Source organism: Ixodes scapularis, unplaced genomic scaffold (genome assembly GCF_016920785.2).
Source record: "Ixodes scapularis isolate PalLabHiFi unplaced genomic scaffold, ASM1692078v2 PGA_scaffold43__4_contigs__length_2004386, whole genome shotgun sequence".
NCBI lineage: Eukaryota > Metazoa > Arthropoda > Arachnida > Ixodida > Ixodidae > Ixodes > Ixodes scapularis.
In genome coordinates, this window is record NW_024609872.1 from 1,072,778 (window position 1) to 1,089,709 (window position 16,932).

At 48.4% G+C, this 16,932-nt stretch overlaps 2 protein-coding genes across 2 annotated transcripts in view; one reads left to right on the forward strand and one right to left on the reverse strand.

Moving 5' to 3' along the window:
• The window catches only part of LOC8029078 (putative polypeptide N-acetylgalactosaminyltransferase 9), a 139,547-nt gene that overhangs the window by 11,082 nt on the left and 111,533 nt on the right, over positions 1-16,932 (reverse strand). Inside the window, 9 exon segments of the mRNA XM_040500216.2 lie at positions 607-717; positions 6,164-6,292; positions 8,592-8,777; positions 10,033-10,062; positions 10,064-10,151; positions 10,381-10,594; positions 12,100-12,264; positions 12,832-12,998; positions 15,021-15,361. Coding sequence (XP_040356150.1) covers positions 607-717; positions 6,164-6,292; positions 8,592-8,777; positions 10,033-10,062; positions 10,064-10,151; positions 10,381-10,594; positions 12,100-12,264; positions 12,832-12,998; positions 15,021-15,361 — 1,431 coding nt within the window.
• Positions 3,555-5,444, forward strand: LOC121046212 (tigger transposable element-derived protein 4-like). Its single transcript, XM_042293076.1, has one exon. The coding sequence runs from the start codon at positions 3,745-3,747 to the stop codon at positions 5,389-5,391; it is 1,647 nt and encodes a 548-aa protein (XP_042149010.1). The 5' UTR covers positions 3,555-3,744; the 3' UTR covers positions 5,392-5,444.

Below are 16,932 nucleotides of genomic sequence, written 5' to 3' on the forward strand. Positions count from 1 at the left end.
CTAGGGCGACCTCGAGGATGATTACAGATGATAACAAGGGATCAGGATCTCACTATCTAATAATGCCAAGGAAGGCTGACTCACGCTCTTTGCCCCTCTTTTTATTTTTATTTATTCATACTTGCCATGACCAATGAGGAGTTTTTTGTCAACATCCGCGGATGCATTTTTTCCCACATCCTAGCACGTAATGGCTTTGCTGCAAAAAATTCACAGGGTCTCTTACGCTATCCCTAAGACGACTTGAAGGCGAAAGCCCAAACGCCGATGTAAACGTGATAGCGAACCCCCGAAGACTGACGAAACTCTTTTGGGTCGTTTCATTTGTACCTTTCGTTTTGGTACCTTTTGTGTCGCCGACGTGTTTTCATACTTTTCGTATCGCCGACGTGTTTTCGCTCGAGGACCTTGAAGGTCGATTGAATGATGAGACATATAAGGCTCCCGCCTTAATAAAGCAAAAAACCTCCAGAACGTATGACCGGTACGTACCATCACAATACCTATCAAAAGCCAGCAGCATGCCAACCCATTCACCGTAAAAAGCCTGGTTTGCTGGAAGAGGTTTAAACGAGCATCCGAAGATTGGAAAAAAGAGGGAATCACCTGGTTTCCTCCCTGTCCGTGGCACGGGTACATGCCCACAGCCTTGTGCATGTTGTCCCGGCTGGCAGGGCTGTCCAAGCAGGTGTGGCCCCCCTCGCCCTTGTTGCGTACCTGGACAGAGGCAACGCTCGCGCTATCCTCCACTGCACCATGTGTGGTGGAGTTCGAACCACGTTTTCTGCTGCCGAGCGGAAGAACGCGATTCGAATCCCGCTTCGTTCCTTCTTTTACCAATGTCTGCTCTTCCGAAAGCTCCAGACTATTCTCACACATTCTGGTTCGGAACATTCCCAGACATGCCGTGCATACCGTTGCCTACACGGGACGCGCGGTACCATCCCTGTTTTAAGTTTGTAGGCGCAAGTTTGTCTCGTTGAACATTTATTTGCATCCCCAAAATTGGCCTTGTGACACTATTTATTAACCTTTCAACGGGCTATTTTTTCCCCCGAGACACGTTTCCCGGCAATTCGATTTTGTTTGCAGAGGAGCAGGAAAGAAAGGGTCAATGTGAAGGTTTTCTTCTCAATTATGTAGCCGGAGCACGTAGAGCATGTTTGCAAGCTGTTTGGGCTAAGAAGCGTTGGATGAAAATATTGAAGGCGAAAAGTTGTCACTTTTTCATTCGGTTTCGCTTTGGTGCATCCGTTTCCGCGACGTTCCAGCGGCTTCGGATTCCTAACCGGAGGTACTTTACGGAACTTCTCCGTCAGGCCAATGAGCTCCCGTCCTCTAAATTTAATTTCAAAAAGCGTCGGAAGTCTGAATTTGAACAGCCAGTGCTCCCATTGGCTGTACCGCCAGAGCTGCCGGTATGCGAAGTGAGCATCACGTGCGTGGCGCGTCTAATTTAAAAACTATAAATGGCCCAGAAATGTGAAACAATGTGCGAAGTAGCGCTTATCGTTCACCAAAGACGTAACAAATAGTCTGCCGTGGTGCATGCAGTTTGGCGTTAAGGCGGGCATTTAAAAACCTGTAATCACCGCCGTACATGTACGGTGACGACCGTCAAAGGGTTGAAGGGAGAAGCAGGCACAGCTAGGAAAAATACCTATCGGCGGCTGAATTTCCGTATCGCCGACAAGAGGAAAACGCTTTTGAGAGCCCGGCCTTCGGCATGCGCTCCTCGTCTTCTCCCATGCCGTGCGCAGTCGAGGCTCGTAAATCGCCCAAGCATTGTTGAGGGCGGGAAACCCACGCCGAAGGCGGGATGACAGAGAAACAACTCCCTGCCACTCACGTCGCGTCAGTGGCATAGTCAAGACCGTAGCGCGCAAAATTGCACAGAGCGAGAAATTTTGGATTTCCGCGACATCTTTTCACTGGCACGCGGATTAATCGCCCGATGTCACGCAATGCCGCGAGTAGTGTACCGTTTCTGTGCAAGCGGAATGAAAGGGGATTCGGTGCTGCCAGAAGAAGCCTTCCTGCGCGGTACGGAAACGCGTCAATGTGCAGGCCGCATTTTCTTTTTCACTTTTGCTTTCGGGAGAGGGGACGCCCATAGCCGTGCCCCGCCGAAAGGCGGGGTCTTGAGTACTTCTGTAGGATGTGGGTGCACGACAAATTTGTCGCTGACGGGATGGATTAATGGTCGGGTGGAGCTTTTGCAGGGTTTGCCTGTTCACCCGTGGCCCTCTTACAACTCCGGATGGGGCACTATTTAGTCCGCCAAGGGGAGAGCCTTGTCTTGATACTTTTTCTGTCATTTCTCCTTCAACTGTTATTACATTATTGCAAGCTCATTATTTTTCTATCTATAATAGTTTCCAAGAAATCCTCAACTTCATCACATATGTTTCTACCCAGCTTTTCCAAAATACCCCTATCAAAATCTATGGCACAAAGTATGTCTGCACATTCTACTCTACAAACAGTAGGCAGTGTAACAAAATTTTACATACATTTTTAGCTCCCAATCCAAAAAAAGTTACTGCAACTTGAATTTACTACTTTGATGATGATTAGCAACAAATCATTGAAGTCTTTGCCAATTTAAAAAAATTTGCAGTTAAAATTCTTCAGAACTATTAGTTTTGTTGCATTCTCTGATTTATGAAGCACGTGTTTAACCCTAAACTATACATTTAGATCCAAACTCCAGATACAAGGGTGATATCATGGTGAAAGCATTTTGTTGCAACAAAAAGATAAACTCTGAAAAGAGAGGGAAAAGCTTTCCAGAACATGCTTGTAAACAGCCCAGTAAGAAACTCTGAATCGATGAATCTAATAAATGTGTACCACCTTAGTGTAATAATTAGAAAATATGTCATAAATGACCTATAAAAAAAACATTTTCTTTTGAAAAATAAATATATTTTTTTAAAGATTAGTGTGTTTTTTTTAAATATGTCTCATAAAATTTACCATGATGTGGAGAGTGAAATCATAAAAAAATAAGAAAACATGGCATTCAGGCGGTTTTTGAATGATGCCAGTAGCGCACACTATTGTCTCGTGATGCAACATTGAATTAATGAAAACGCAACATTTGAGCGAACACAAACAAAGTGTCAGTGTTGTCTGCCGTTAAGCTATGTGAAGAATGAAAGGTGGTGGACCATGTTCCTGTCCCTTCCGCATTGTTTGCATCAATTTAATAAAAATAAAACATGCTCATATACAGTGGACTCCCATTAAACGAAACTCGCTTAAACGGAAAATTCGGATAAACGGAACTCTAAAGGTTGTTTCGGTTGGTTTCCTATGTATTTAATGATAAGTTCTTCGGGTAATCGGAACCCCCCTTTTTGCTTACTTCGGTTAAACGGGACCGAAACCGAAACTACCCATGGCGACCGCGGACATCGGAAATAGCTACAGCAGTCTCACAACCATGGAGTACGCAATAGCCAAGACTGAGGACACTTTAAAGGGAAAGGGGTTGTGTTAGAACAAAATTTATACAAATATTAATATATAAAAAAAAAAAGTTGACGAAATGTTAGGCTAGGTGACGCGAGGTGCCGCTCGTTACAAAGGGTACGGTACAGCCATTCATCCATCCATCCAAGCCATTATATTAAGGCAATCCAATCCAGTCTTTCTACCGCCATTAGGGTTAGCGCCTCGTCTGTTGCGCGTCACGTTTACCATCGAGTACGCAAACCAGCGTCCGCTTGCCGTGTTGTGATGGAAGCGGTAAAAAAGCGGCCGCACCAAGCGATCTCGCTTGCTACGAAAATGAAGATCCTTCAAGAGCTGGATCGTGGTGACCTCTCGAAGACGGAGATCGCAAGGAAGTTCGATATCCCGAAGTCTACACTCTCAAGGATATCAAAGGACAAAGAAAAGATTCAAGACGCTGTAAAGCGCGGAAGCTTTGCCACCGACCGAAGGAGGATGCGAAAGACGCCTTTTGAGGAAATAGAGAACGTCCTTTTTCTCTGGTTTAAGCGCGCGCGAAGTGCTAATTTCCCGATCAGCGGCCCCATCCTCGAAGAAAAGGCTGGAGAGATTGCGTCTCAGTTGGGAATAGATAACTTCAAAATGAGCGACGGTTGGCTCAGCCGTTTTAAAAAGCGCCACGGCCTAGTCTTTAAGACTATTTCTGGGGAAGGTGCAGCAGTCAACAGAAACCTTTGTAGCAACTGGCAGCAGGGGCGGTTGCAGGAAATTCTGCAAACCTTTGAAGCACGAGATGTGTACAACGCCGACGAGCTGGGACTGTTCTACAAGGCGCTCCCGACCAAGACTCTCACCTTCAAAGGGGAAACTTGTACTGGGGGTAAGCGGAGTAAAGAGCGCATCACAGTGCTGGTTGGTGCCAATATGGACGGCAGTGATAAGTTGAGGCTGGTGGTAGTGGGAAAAGCGCAAAACCCTCGTTGTTTCAAGGGTGTGGTACTGCAAAGTCGAAGAAAGCAGCAAAGAAAAGCAGAGCGTGGAAAACTACGAGGACAAAAGAAGCAGCAGGACAACGTATCCAGTGGGCGCCACTCCTCTGTGTGTAGTAAAGGCATCCGGGAGCTGCCCGTCACTTATTATGCAAACAGAAAAGCGTGGATGACGCAAACGATTTTCGAAACCTGGCTGCGAGAACAGGATGCGAGATTTACCCGTGAGGGCAGGAAAGTTGTCTTTATTGTAGACAACTGCCCCGCCCATGGTGAAGTGGATGGGCTTAAGTCCATCATCCTTGAGTTCATGCCACCGAACGCAACTGCAGTAATCCAGCCAATGAACCAAGGCGTTATTCAGAACCTGAAAGTCTACTACCGCCGCCAGCTACTCCACCGAATGCTTCTTTGTGCAGACAGCGGGAAAGATTATAGTGTGAACTTGCTTTCGGCACTTCACATGCTGACCTATGCCTGGGAGCAAGTTAAAGTCTCAACCGTGCACAGATGCTTTCACCACGCTGGCTTCGCAAGACAAGAAGTCATTCCAGAGGAGGAAGGGGATACTGCTGATGCTGATGCGGCTGATGCTGACATCCTTTTCGGTCAGCTGGTATCTTCCACTTCTTTCACACGACAAGATTATGAAACGTTAGATGCAAACGTCACCACGTGTCGTGAAGAGAGCATTGAAGAGCTGGTAGCTGAAGTTCAAGGTGAGGAGGCCTCAAGCTCCAGTGAAGATGACGTGGAATGCAATGACCCCGGTCCTGCTGCAGTGCCAGACTGCACAGCGAGGGAGGCTGTTGCTCTCTTGCAGCGCTACTTTGAATCTGAAGGCTGTGCGGAATTTCTGCGCAACCTCCAAGGCATGCACACCTACTTCGTCAAAAAGCGATTACAAAATGCAAAACAAACTACCATTACCTCTTTTTTCTAGTCAGCTACATTAGCTGGACATCATGCTTGTGAAATAAAGTCATATTTCACTCATTTTATGTGCTTTGCTTTAATGAAACTTCTGATAAACGGAACAAATTTTTCTGTCCCTTCGAGTTCCGTTTAAGAGGAGTCCACTGTACTTGTCGCTGTGCTTTTTTTCTCCAAATGTAGCGCTATCAATTCTTTGCTGCGCATTTTATACTACTTTAGGCGACAACAACGTGGGGCCCAGTTCTACCAGTGTAATCGAAACGGAGCGCCGTCAAGCGTTCTGGGCGAAGCATCCAGTCGTATTTTTAGTGTTGTTTTCCATGGGAGACCATGGGCTTCTATGCGGAGCGCAAGTTCGTCTGCTTCTTTTGTAAGGGTCGTGGTGGCATCAGAACGCCGAGCTCCGATAGGCTCCGAATGAAGGATAGTGGGTAGATCTCAATGCAGCTTGCTTTGAGATCTACCCACTATCCTTCAATCGGAGCCAATTGGAGCTCGGCGTTCTGACATCACCACAACCCCTGCAAAAGAGCAGACGAGTTTGCGCTCTGCGTTGGTTGCACAGTGAGGCCATCGAGCCAGACGGACTGCACTGGTATGCGTATCGGACCAGGCCCCGTTCCCACCTTGTCGGTGGGTACACCGCCGTGACTTGCACGTCTCAAAGACTGCCGAGTGGAATACAGACACTGGGAAGCTTGCAGCGTCGAAAAAGTAAATTACGAGCGTTCGGGTAGGCAATCTTTTCGTCGCAGGGCAGTAAGATGTGGGAGACTCACCTCTCCCGAAGCGACGGCATCTCCTGGCACGAAGAGCTCCGGGTAGATGGTGCGCACGTACCAGTCGAAGGAACGGCACTTGAGCTGCTTCCTCAGCGCCTTGCGAGGACTCACGTCCCCAAAGTCTCCCTGCAGAAGGCGCCGGACCCAAGCTAGAGTACCCTCGGCGGCTCAAGAACCAACTGGCACGAGAAGGCCACTTCCCCCACATTGTCAGAAAATTCACGCTCCTTTCTCGGAAACTCTGGTGGTGCTGATGATACTGATTTTATCGTTCATAGGTAATACTGATGGTGCTGATTTTTTTTTTATTGCTCATAGGTAGTGCTGAGTTTTGGGTTGCGTTTCGACTTCATTATTACTGCTTTATGGACGGTGAAATGCAGAGCCAGTGTTTGTGAGGGTAAAAGCGCTAAAAACAATGGAGGAGTAAAAAAAACGAACAACACAGAGTGCTTACCCTCACAAACATGTATCACCAACTAGCCCAAGTGCATACCCTTCTACAGAGCCAGTGGTTCTTCTAGCGGATTAGCTTGGATCCGCTAGAAGCCGTGGGAATGCATCTCCTCCGCTTAAGTCAACGGTCCATGTCAGAAAGAGAATGTGTGGTATGGAACTTCGTTATATACGCATTTGAGCATTTGACCGCAGCGCCCTCTCGTCTATAAACGCTGAGCCAATGCATTTAACGCGATTATATACGCATTTGACCGCAACGCCCTGTCCTGTATAGACGTTGAGCGGCTCCATGCAACGTTTCAACCATTACAGAAACCCCAGCTTTTGAGTTACTACCACATCTCAGAGCCCCCTACTCGTCCCGCACTCGTAGCCGAGTGGTTAAGGGGATGGACTAGAAATCCATTGGAGTCTCCCCGCACAGGTTCGAATCCTGTCGACTGCGCAAACATTTTTTCTTTTCATGTGAACACGGACGCAGGACGGACGGACGGTTGGACAAGGCTAAACCTTGAGGAGCTTTGCCCCTAAAAACTTTGGTTGTCCCGTTATGTTCTCGATGCATTTATAAACTGCTTAATTCAAACAGCGTTTTCGCTAAATTCATACTGTTTGTTCGCAGCGGGTTAGCCCCGTTGAGTGCGCTTCTCGCCGAACACCCGTGTACTGCGGGAAAGCAATGCCCACAAAGCTTGTGGTCGTTGCTTTTTCGCATTCGCGAGTGCTCAGTGAGAAGTGCACTCGATGGGACTAACCCGCTGCGATTATGCAAGCAGAACTGTCCTGACAATCTGCTTTCATTATTTATGACTGTTTTTCTTTCTTTTTTTTAGGGGGTTTAATTTGAGATTAAAGGAAGAATATTTTCTATATAGCAAGCAGATCTATAAATTCCCTCGATTAGGATAGCTGGATGTCTCTTTAGGTTTCATTTTATGCCAAATCTGTCATTTACATGCCACCCCAACATAGGCGTTGTACTTTCAGAGGCCACAGTTAATAGATATAGTTATATTAAAACTAACTGAGCTTAGAAGTAAACAAACAGAAGGTTGGGAACAATCGTTACGAGTTCAGCTGAATTTTCGTTTCAGCACGGTACAATGGTTTTCGATATTGGATTAGAAAATATTCTGCCAAAACTACTATTTGCTTTGAACTTCACCAATGTTTTATGTGTGGGCCTGCTTTTAAATAGGCCTGTGTAGAGGAAAGTGAAAAAATCTGCTTCTCAAGCAGAGATATTCCTATAGCGAATCGCTACTATGCCTCACATCATATTTAGATGAATTTCTGATAATTCACACTTCTGATATTTCAAACTAAAGTGTGTCACTTCCTGGAACCTGTATTGAAAATCGACTGTATCTTGAAAAAAAAAAAGCGGCCCGAAAAATTCAAACTATATTAAATGCTTCTCATTTTTGCAACAAAAAGCTTCTCAAAAACAAGAGTTTTAGCTCCAACAAATTGCGAGCTAAAAAGAATCGAGTCAACCCTCGTGACTGAAATGTAACAATCTGGCTTCATCATCAAACCCACCGCTGGTGCCCCAGTTAAGAAAATCGACGAAGGATTTGCAAAAAAAGTTGCGCTTGCGAGCGCACGTCCGACCCATAAATGGCTGTCAGACAACAATGATGTGTTGCTGGTTTCACGCTCGACTTAAAAATTGCTTCCACGCAAAAAAAAAAGAAAGAAAAACGCAGAAACCAAGACAGTAGACTTCAAAGTGCCTATGAGACGGTGCAGCGAGCGCGGGAGCTCTGAGAAAATTTCGAAACGGGTTTTCCGCACCCATCGATCACGGAAGATCGACACTCTACGAGCGTGGTCAGAAAACAATTAACGGGAAAACGTGCCGACGAAGAGACGAACGGACCGACGAATATCTGGGATTCGGAGTTTCGTTAGAAAGCCTTCCGTTCCCCAAAGATGGTGGGTGTTCTTCGGTGGCAGCACTTACCAAGTCTTGTCCGATGCGTTGGTAGTAGTACTTGGCGTACTCGTCGAGCCACACCTCGGCCAGGCGCACAGAGTTGCGGCGCAGGACGTTGACACCGGACCGCCACTTGTACGGGCTTCGCTTGCGGAAGATGTGCCCCACGTGCGAGCAGGGAACAATCTCTAGGGTGCCACCGCACATCCACGTCTGCACAGAGCGAGATAGGGGAAAGGCCAATCAAGTGTCGTAAACATCCGAGTCCTTTGGAACATCCAGTGCAGTGGTGTAGCCAGGGTGAAGGCTTATGGGGCTTCAGCCCTCGCCGAAATCCAGCCAATCCTAGAGTGTACACATGCATTTTGACCCCCCCCCCCCCAAGTCATGGACAGCCCAGCCACCCCTTCCCTCCAAAAAAAAATTTCCTGTCTACACCACTGACCCAGTGAGCCCAAAAAGCACAGTGATCTTGTGCAGCTAACCATTCAACCACTTAATCAGTTCAATGATTGATTGATTTGCATGGTTAGTAGGGAACGGCGAATGAAAAGTCAGTTCGAAAATAAACTGTCGGATGTATAAAATTTGAAGTTTGAGAACTAAAGAGGAGCTTCGGCAGTTTTGGAGCGACCCAAATAAAACACATTTTTGAAATACCCAGGTTTTACTTTTCCCCGCATGCTATTTATTATCTCTAAATTCAAGATAGTCATAGAGCGTACCATTACTATGGCAAAGACATAACCAAAAAAATTGCGGTGGCTTAGCTCGGCTATGCCAGGATATACGTAGCGTGAGCTTATGCGCACAAAATGAGAGGCGCTATCAAGCGGCACCGGTGCAGCGTCAGACTTGGCTACTGCGCAACGGAGGCGCAGAGCTGGGCACGCGGCAGCGCAAGTGCGTCTGCCGCAGCTATGACGTCACTCCTCTGGAATGCGCATACCAGCGAGGCGTGCGCGGCCTCTCCGGCACACCAGCTGCGAGCCGTGTGACGTCACTGCTCCTCGCACTTGCGCAGCACAGCTCTTTGCTAGCCACACGAAACTACCCAACCTCGGCCAGTGTAGCTCACGCTACAAAAGGGGGAAAACTTCCTTCTTGTTTCCTCCATGCTTTCCATGAATAAGGAAACATTGCTGGATCCACTCCATGTGGATGGGGAGGGTAGGAGGGTGCGACGAACAAGAGAGAACATAAAACTGGAGAGATGTTTTCAGCCTGGCTGCGAAAACAATTGTGCCAGACTTCAAAGAGAACTTCTCCGACAATTCCACAATGACCAGCACCTCGCCAGCCCATTTACAACGAAAGCTTTCTCTTTCTACCCTCTTCGCAATGTCGAGATATGTTCCTCTGAAAACAAAGGGACCAGGACGTGCCATATAGTAGGCTCTGCATCCAAGGATAACAGTTTCTGGAGTGCAACGGTAGCAGCAGAGCATGCAGAAGTGGGTTTGCTCACCTTGAAGGACAGCTCGAGGTTCTCTCCCCCCCCAGATGTCAAAGCCACTGTCGTAGGTGCCCAGCTTCTCAAAGAAGGCCTTGTCGATGGAGAACAGGCCACCGGCCATGGTGGGAGACCTGGAGTGGACGGAGGTTAGCCACCCCTCACACGGCTCTGCTGAGCAGCATAGCTACGGCAACCGAACGTGCTGCTCCGGGGCCGGCTAAGTAAAATATTTTCAACCTCGATCCACACTACACACTGCATCTCCGACAGCACACATAGTTCTGCGGACACTTTCGGGACATCCCGACGCTCCCCCTGATCTCCCGTGGACGTTTGTGGGACACAGCCCACCGGACTCACCAGACGGGGTCCCATGAGTGCAGCCTCCGCTTGCGCTCCCTCTCGGGGACGGCGTGCCAGCTGAACTGGAGGTTCCAGTCGAAGCCCCCCACGTTCACTCCCCCGGAGTCCCGGTAGTGGTACTCAAAGGTGCTGTCGCTGATCACGTCGATCACGGGGCACACCACCGTTGTGGAGTTGCGCGCTATCCGGTCCAGTAGTGGCTCCAACCACCCTGCAAGGACGGAGAACCGTCAAAGAGGGGAATGCGCGGCCATGCACGTTTAGCTCGAGCGCATGGGCGGGGTGGTCTGGTTGGCCCCCCCCCCCCCCCCCCCCCCCCCCCCTTCCCACTCAAAAACAAGTAGGTACGCCACTGCTCGAGTGGCATCGCCTGCAGCCCAAGTGACGCCACTTGTAGTTCGAGTGGTGTCACTTATCACGGCGGAACTACTTGAAAGTGATGCCTGTTGCAAGATTACTTGGGGAAGCACTTGCGGTTAAGAGGTACAACTTGAAAGTTAGTGGTACTACTTATAAAACCACTTTGCATTTTTATCGCAGACAGCTTTGTTACATTTCAAAGTGAGAGGGGAGCTATGAAAGTTATGCCTACTAATATGTTCCTCCCGAAGTATACCGTATATTGTTAATGACATTTGAGCAGAGTACTGCTACGCTCTTCACAAACATTTAACCATCTTTAAAAAAAAAGTCTCCACTATAATCTATACTTTTTTGCCATTGCTGAGTAAGACACCACAATCCTGTCCCGTAGACGTCTTAGCTTCAATTATGGAGATTGTCGAATACAGCTGCAGCTTGTCTTCATTCAAAAGATGGCCTTTCATTCATTCTTCGACATCTACCACAATGCAGGTGGTAGATTGTCGAAGGACACATACTCAGAGAATGCCATGTTTTGGACAACAAGCCGAAACAGTGTGCCCCAGTCTCTAAAATCGAAGCATTTACGGGGCAGAAGTTTAGCGTTTTAATCAGCAATAGCATAAAAGTGTAAATAATAGCAGAGGTTTATTTAAAGGTTATTGTAAATGTTTGTGAAGACTATATTGCATTTCACCTTACGACGGACCGCAACAAAAGCCATTCTGGCCATTCAAGCACAGTGAATGTATCACTCGACTTGCGCATAACCTGACACTCATGCATAAACTTTCGTACCTCTCCTCCCCCCATCAGCATATAAGATAAACTAAGCCTATGTGGTACCCTGGTGAGTCCTGACACAAGCTCAAGGTAAGCTCCAAGGACACCCATGTACGGGAATGCCTGCTACTAGCATCAATACGTGCTTATTTCAAGTAAACTTCCGTCTTTTTAGTTGCGATGGCAGTGCCCTCCTTGAGAACCATCCAGCATCTCAAATTGCATTTCAACCAGAGATGTTGCAGTCCCATGGTTCAGGAGTGCTAACTGAGAAAGCCAAAAAGTACATTTAAAAAAATCTGGTTTTTCATCCACAAATTGCTTTCCAAAAGCGTGAGCCATCAAGCAATGGCTGCACCAATTATGTATGTGTCCGCCACAAATAATCTGACCACAAAGTGCGAGCATGTTTTGCATGTTTGGCAAGGACTCTGACCGCTTTGTGCCCGAAAAGTTGTGCCCGAAAAACCTTAATCAGTCCACTACCATGGACTGATAAGGTTTCTAAATCGCAGCTCAACTTGCACGCATTGCCTTCCTCTCCAGAAAGAGTGAGAGAAGGTTGCTCACCCTCAGTGCACTCGCAGTGCGAGTCGAGGTAGGTGAGCACGGGGGCTGTGGCCGCAGCGGCCCCCAGCAGCCTCGCCCGAATCAGGCCCTCCCTCTTCTGGGCACGGACTATCTTCACCTTGGACAGGTGGGCCACGTAGTCCTCCAGCTGGCTCTTCAGGTGCGCTGCGCACAAAAATGGGTAACTTATTGGATGCTACACTTTTCTGCTATCAATGTGACAGGCTTTAATCCCTAAAACTGTAAAATCGGGGCTCGACAGCAGTTTCTACTGCCTGCACAGATTTACGTCGTTAGAGGATATCCGAGGATTGGTCCACAAACGGCTACGCAATAGCCGTTCCCATCTTGCGTCTTCGTTCTCACCACTGTGCGAGCACACCTCTTGAACTGAGGTTCAGGAGGAGCAGCACTCTTCGAGCACCAAATACTGGTGCTTGGCGCAGATCGGGCACCATTGCCGACTGTTAGGATTGTAAAATGCAACTTTCTGAGCTTTAGATACAGTGTTGCGAAGCTCGGGCAATATAGTTTTACTCTGTTGCAGACCGTTTCAAAATTTCAAGCCCGGAAAAGTGTTTCCTGTAAATTCAGACAACGGTCGAGAAAACTTCGAACCACGATTTTAGGCACCTAAATGGCCAAAGTGTTGGTACTCTGAAGTGTAGCCCCTTTAGTGCTCTCGTCCAGACGACGCAAACAGGGACGGTGCGCTCAACGACGGCCACTCACGCATGTCGGAGAAATCGTCGACGAGGATGATCTCTCGGAGCAGGGGATCGGGCGACCGGTCCAGGATGCTGTGCACCGTTCGCAGGAGCACGCTCCACGCTTCATTGTGGAAGCACACAATCACGCTCGTGGGGGGAAGCTTCTTCAGGTACTTCTCCTCTTTACACCTGCAAGCAAACAACCACGCATGAGATGGGCTCCCCCAAAGAGAAACACAAAAATTTCAAAATTTACGTTTATGGCGAGAAGGATGAACTCCCGGCGAAAAAATGAGCGCTCCGGCAAATTTGCAACTTTTGATTTGAAAGCGTGGTTTTCCAATCGGCAAATTCTGCCCTCATTTAAACTCATACCCAGAAAAAGATCACTTCGCTGAAGCTCGATTATGAAACTAACTGTACCAATTAGGTCCTTTGCACTTGGATCCAGCTGGATCAAACAGCAAATATGCAGATCCATGCAGTTCCACAATCCAGTTCCAGCTAGGCTAATTTCCACCTGGGTAGAAAGCGGCAGACTATATCCTACCCCCAAATATTGCGGGAATCTAAACGGTGCAAACAAAATACCCCCCAGGTATGAATGGACAAACGAAGGAAGCGAAATCGAGCATCGGTCTGCCCCTCTACTATGAGGAGATGTGCCCGAGCAAGGCCTTCTAGACAGCAAGGCTCCGCTGGTGTATTTTCTGTTTCTGTCACCTACTGAAGGCCAGCACGAAGCACAGATTAAAAACGAGTGCTGCATTCGGCCTCTGCTCAATCAGTGCAGAGTCCCGGCGGAACGCTCAAGTAGCGCTCGTGTCCACAGTGCCCCGTGTTTGCCTCCAATAAGTGACACAAAAAATCAGGAACTATGCATAAGCATTGTTATCTGCATGTCCTCAGTTTCCCTTTAAGTGCAAGCACATCCGAGCAGTCAGCATCCGTGTAGGGACGCTGACTGCGTCGTTCGGGGCAGCACGCTTGTAACTTTGGCTTCGCTAGCATATAAAGCGAGACTTCTACACGGAGTATTCACCGGACGCCCATATTGGAGTGTGCTGCTCATGGCACAGTGCTCAGAACGAGCCGATCCATCTATTGGCTGCCAAGATTGGCGGCCTTGACGATGTGGAATGCACGTTGCAAAAGCACCGTGAAAACACAACGTCGAGTCACGCTCGTCGGCTCCAGCCCATCGGCTGCGAACTTGGCTGTGACCATCTGCAAATACCTCCTACGGGAAGTGTTGGCCCAACCACAGCCGGGATAGAAAGCGGATTTTCTTACGGCCTCTGTTCTCGCTTAGGAGCAATTGGATCTTCTCTAGTCGCATGGGGGTGCGACCATGCTGCTCTTCCCAATACTGCCTGAACTGCCCTGGTCGTCTGTTATGTCCACAGGGATTGAAAATGTGTGCCAATGTACTCCTTTTAAAAGTGTGATAATTCAAGTATTTTTCGCTTACGATAAATAAACATTTGTTCTTGGAAAATTGTTTTTTTAAGAAGACGAAGAGAAAGAGTTGTCCTACAAAGCTCCCTGCAGGCAAGCGGCCTCATTGGCCTGTAGGTCTAATTAAGTTCCTCGATAAAATTCACGCTTTCAAGTACCGCCAACCATTGCTGTGGAAATGCACAAGCAGTGGAATACAGAGGAGAGGTTTGGATGTCCTAACCGCCCTCTTGAATTTTGTATGTGTAAAAATTTAGGGTGGGGAAACAGGGGGGGGGGAAGTGTTTTTAAACATATACGCTGACCCTCCCCTCTGGAAATACCTGCGTCCGCCCCTGCACACAAGACAGCTGCCACAAGCGGATGCTCCGCCGCCATTCATTTCCAAGGGCTGCTCATTTCAGTGTTGCGCCGCCATTTGCTTCCAAGGGTCGCTCAAGACACAGGCCTCGTGCACTGGTGCATTAGACGCTACTTACACAGCAAACACAAAAACGTTGAGGGGCTCTAGATCTGACCAGTCGGAAAGTTCCTCCAATTCGACCATGGAGCGAGGAGGAGGCCTACACAGCGAGGTTGGGGAGCCTCCTTAGAAAAAGTTAAACCGCCGTAGGGGGCCTGAGTTCGCAGCGATTCTGCCAAGCTGCCGTGCCAGGGAGAAGCTACAGCCCACATGAAGGGCATAAGACAGCGCGCCTCTTCAATCTAGCCCAGCCGTGGTCTGACGCAAGGCGAAGGGGGAAAGTGGCTCACTCGCTGTCCCGGACGTCCGGCAGGGAGCGGTGCAGGGAGATCATGTCGCTGATGTACTGGTTGAAGGCGTTCTGGTCCCAGCCCTTCTTGACCCGCTTCTCCTGCTCCTCCGTGAGCCCACTGAGCACCACGGGGCGCCCGAGCTCCCCGGGGCCGTCCGGGTTGCGGGGGGGCACCAGCACCGCCTGCATGGCGGGCCCCTTGGCCTCCTTGTCATCCTCCTTCGAGGGCGGCCTCTCCCGCTCGGCACGCTTGCGCGCCAGGGGAGGCAGCTGCTCGTCCACCCTCCGGTCGGCCGGCTTCGAGTCCTTGATGGCATTGCTGTCCAAGTGGTCGCCATCCTGCGGGAACATAACAGAGCTTAGCAATGATTCGACGCTTTATGGCTAACACACCGCCAAGACAGCACTGCGTCGGCAAGGTCAGCTCTATTTCCAGAGCTGTCTCGTGCTATTTCCAGCGCTGTCACATGCTGAGGCAGCGCTATATATTAGACAGGCCTTCACTAGGGTCTACCAAATAGCTCAAGCATCAACAATATAGTATTTATTCATTTATTTTACCCTCAGGGCAAGAGCATTATAGAGGGGACAAAACAATTTATATAAATAAAGACAAGCACACTATAATCAACATAAAATATTATAGATGAAAGGAACATTGGACTTTCATATGAAAAATATTATACCACATAGAAATGCTTCCAGTCCAGGCTGTGTTATGGAACGGGAAATCGACTACGGCTGGAGCTGGAAATCTATTTTACCAGCCAAATTCCAGGCTGTTTCCACCCAGAAATGGACAAATTTCTTGCTGGAAATTAGACTTTTCCTCATCTAGCCAAGAAACTTTCAGGTGGATCATGTACTTTCAAGCTGGAATTTCTGATTTCCAGCATGAGCAGCATCCATTTCCATCTGTAAACAGGATTTCCAGCTGCTGCTGTATAATTTAACCAAAAATGCGGCTGGAAATCTTCATTTCCAGCTGGAAGCTGCAGCTTAATTTCATGTGATTACTAAGAGCATCGCAAAAGCGATCACCATCCTTGATATGCTTACTAAAAAGGGAGGCAAGCGTTTCCATTCATGGCTGGTGGAATAAAAAATATCAGTAGGTTACTGTGTTTTGATCAGATATGTCTACTTTATGACAATGGTCAAGACACTGTGAAGTAAAGAAAGCAGGTTTTATCAAGCATGATCTAAGCAATTGATTATGATGATAAATCTCATGAAAAAGACAGAAGCGAGATAGTTTTCTGCGAGTGGAGAGGGAGGGGGGATTAAGAGATGATTTCATGTTAGTTATGCTGGCAATGCACTGATAATCTGAAAGAAAAAAGCCGACGGATCCGATTCTGCACAGCTTCCAAGTTACTGATTAGCATGATGTGGCCAGGATCCCAAATGGATGAAGCATATTCAAAGTTCAAGCAAACAGTTGTATGTAACATACAACTGTTTTTTTAGTGATGACGACAGAAGAAAGAAGTTTTTCTTTTAGCGCAGCTCTTAGGGGCCCGTTCCCGGCTTGAGCGGCGTCGCTGTCGGGGTAACCGCGAGGTCACTTGACCCCCCAAGGTCACCCCAAAGTCACGTGACCCCCCCCTCCCGCCCCCCCCCCTCCCCCCCGAAGTCACGTGACACCCCCTCCCTCCAGGGGCCCTAAGCTGGACGCTCGGCGAAAACGATGGCGAGAAATTTGGCGGCCGCGATTGGCCAACGCCACACTTGAACTTGGCGCCGGCCAATCATAGCCGCCGAATTTCTCGCCGACTTTTCCGCCAAGTGTCCAGATTAGGGCCCCAGGTCAGGTGACCCTTCCCCCCCCCCCCGGAGCATATTAAAGAATGAGGGGAGGAGGATGAGAAGGAGGAGGGGTCTACCTTCCCCTCAATAACCTTCCCTCC